This window comes from Asparagus officinalis, chromosome 9 (assembly GCF_001876935.1).
Source record: "Asparagus officinalis chromosome 9, Aspof.V1, whole genome shotgun sequence".
NCBI classification, from domain to species: domain Eukaryota; kingdom Viridiplantae; phylum Streptophyta; class Magnoliopsida; order Asparagales; family Asparagaceae; genus Asparagus; species Asparagus officinalis.
Window position 1 is genome coordinate 20,096,952 of NC_033802.1, and position 3,272 is coordinate 20,100,223.

The 3,272-nt window shown below is 36.6% G+C and overlaps 1 protein-coding gene across 1 annotated transcript in view; it reads left to right on the forward strand.

Annotated features, from left to right (window-relative positions):
* LOC109823271 overlaps positions 2,720-3,272 on the forward strand; it is a 5,089-nt gene continuing 4,536 nt past the window's right edge. Inside the window, exon 1 of the mRNA XM_020389556.1 lies at positions 2,720-3,262. Within this exon, the coding sequence (XP_020245145.1) occupies positions 2,720-3,262 (543 nt within the window). The remainder of the gene's footprint in view (positions 3,263-3,272) is intronic.

Genomic DNA, 3,272 nt, shown 5'->3' on the forward strand with positions numbered 1-3,272 from the left:
CAATAATGTTGATAATAGCAGGCTTGACCTTGTATTTCCAGCTTTATTTGAGGTATAAAAATTGTTTATATGCTATTTTTTTAGATTCTTTCTCTATTGATACTTCTTTTAGTTTACTCTTCCATACTATATTGTTACATTGAATATATCTGCTTTAAACTTGCCGTGTGAAAAAAAGCTAAGGAGCAGTCCTAATGGCGCAGGTTAGAGGGCGATTTCTTCACTGGTAAATTGCGCCCCCGCTTAGTTCTCAAATGGCTAAGAAGAAGAAAAAAAGTGAGAAAAAAAAATCTTAGAAATTGGATTGAGATCTTTAAATCCTAGTTCACTAGTTCTTGAGGATCAATCTGATTATAGGATTCATTGAAGATGATGAAGATTCATGTATTGCGATGGGGTCAACGGGTCCAAAGGGTGAGAAGAAAAAGAAACCGACGATAGAGATTCTTAGTTCTACGAATTTTCTTGGTGATTCTCATCTTTCTCGAGTCTCTCCTATGATGATCGGCGTTCAATCCCACCATCTCTGCAAGTCGCCGATCTTGGGTAAGACTCTGACCTCTGGTAATGGTGCTGGTTGTTCTAGTGGTGGTTCTTGGGCGGATGAGGTTGACTTGGTGGATAATTTGGCAAATACTTTATCTCAGAAGCATTTTTCAAATGAATTAGCTAAAAATATGATTTTAGATCCAATTCATGTGTCTGGTTCTGATACGATCACTGTTCCATTGAAGTCTATTTCTTGTAATTTGAATTCAGATCCACGTTCTGTGTTTGGCTCCGATGTTTCATTGAAAACTGTTGAGGAATCTCTTGTAGGGGATCCTGATGTTTTGCCTCTTCAAAATAATCTAAGATCAACTGAATTTCCACAGTTTAAACCTGCTATTGATAAACCTGTAGTGATTTCTGATGGCAATGTTAAGAAAAGTTGGGTCAGTTTTGTTGCTGACAATAGGAAGCCAGAAAATGGCTATGAGTTGGATTATTGGCCACCAACTACAAAAGATATTGTGTCTTTTGAGGATGATAAGTGGAATGAAGGTATTTCTATATGGCAATTTTCATTAATTGGCCACGTTCTGGGTCTAAATGTCAAATTCAAAGTGATGGAAACTTTTGTGCAGAAAGTTTGGGCTCCATTGCTATTCCAGAAGTTTGCCTTCTTAAAACTGGAGTTTTCTTGTTCAAATTTAAAAATAAAGATGAAATGTGTGATATTCTTGAAAGGGGTCCGTGGTTTTTTGGCTCTAGATCATTGTTGTTGAAGCCTTGGACAATCAATGAGGATGTTGATAGAATAAATGAATGTATCTACCCTATGTGGATCCAATTACCAGGTTTAAAATTGAACTTATGGAATGCAAAGAGTATTAGTAAAATTGTTAGTGTTATTGGAAGGCTAGTTACCACTGACAAACTCACTACTAGCAGACCGAGGCTTGCCTATGCCAGAGTCCTTGTTGAGATGACTTTGCCTGCTCCTCTTCGTGATCGTATCTCTATTCAAGGTTCAAATGGTGCACATTATACTCAAAGAGTGAATTATGAGTTTAAGCCAAGATAGTGTGACTATTGTAAACAAGTAGACCATGACTCAAATTTTTGCAAGAGGCAACCAAGAGTTCAAAAATGGATTCCTAAACAAAATGCTACTAATGATGCTAAAGAAAAGAATACTATGATTTTGAAGGATATTATTCCTGGTGTTGGTGAAAAAAGTGATACATCACCTGTTACTATGTTACCAGTATTTACTGGCAATTGTAACCCAACGTAGTTGCGATTGCAGGCTGCACTTGTTCAGGTGTTTGTTTCTAGAGGGAATGAGAACTCTGGTAATAGTGGTAATCCATCTCAGATATAAGCAAAAGAGATGCCAAATCAGAATGGGGATACTGGTAAGGATACTATGGATATTATGAACTCTGATAATTGTAGCAGTTCAAATCAGCTTCCTATGGATGTTAGGCTTTTTTAAAAAATAAATGTATCTGCTAGCATAATTCAAGAGCCTGTGCATGTTGTGCACGTTCAGGAATCAGCCTCAAAGGATAGTAAAGAGACTTTGCAGCAAGATTCAATACCTGGAAAAACAGCTGAGATAAGGTCTTCACATATTGTTCACAGATCTGGGGGTGCTAGAAATGTGAATAAACACTGGTTGCTGGTTAAGGGTAAAAATTCAAAAAGGACTTCTTCTCTAGTTAATTCTTTTTGCCCTTAGATTTTTCAGAAGATTTGGACCCTTCTACAATTGGTAGAGGGGATCAAAACTAAACGAATCTGACATTTTGGAATGTTAGAGAATTGGATAAATCCTCTAAGCAATTTTTGGTCAAGCATCACTTGTTTCAATATAAATTCTCATTTATTGCTCTGCTTGAAACCAAAATAAAAGATGTTATGCTACATGCCTCTACTAAGAATATTTCAAACAAGTGGAGTTGGATATCTAATGCTAGGAACTCTGGTATTTTGGAAAGCCGGGATTCTAGTCATGTGGGGCCCTGATATTTTGGAAATACAAACAATAATGTCCACTGATCAACACATCTCATACAAAGTAAGGTCTGTAGATGGGAGGTTAAATTGTGTCATATCTTTAGTCTATGGTTTTAATCAAATGGAGGCTAGAAAAGATCTTTGGCTGGAACTCATTCAGGTTCACTAAAGCATTGGAAACTCACAATGGCTTCTCTGTGGAGATTTTAATACTATGATTAGCAGTGAGGAAAAAATTAGGGGACCAGCTTTATCTGAGGCTGATACAAGGGATTTCAGGAACTTCAATGAGGATTGTATGCTCAATCATTTGAAAATTGTGGGTTATTTCTTCACTTGGAATAATAAACAAGAATCTGATACTAGAGTTTGGAGTAAGCTTGATAGGCCATTGGTTAATGATACGTGGATCAATAGATTTAATGCAAGTCATGCTGAATTCCTTCTTCCAAGCTTCTCAGATCATTCTCCTGCTCTAATTTCAATCTATGAAGACTGTATGCAAGGGGAAAAGCCCTTTAAATTCTTTAAAATATGGATTAAATACCCTAGTTTCTCCCCCACAGTTTTAGATATCTGGAAGGAAACCATTGGAGGATACAAAATGTTTTCAGTCTACAAAAAACTTAAACTGCTGAGGGAGTCTCTGAAGGTTTTAAACAAAAAACATTTTTACAATATAAGGGAGCAAGTTCAAAGAGCTAGAATTGCATTAAAGGATGCTCAAAAGGATCTTCAAGCTTATCCTCTTAATCCTGTCCTCATAT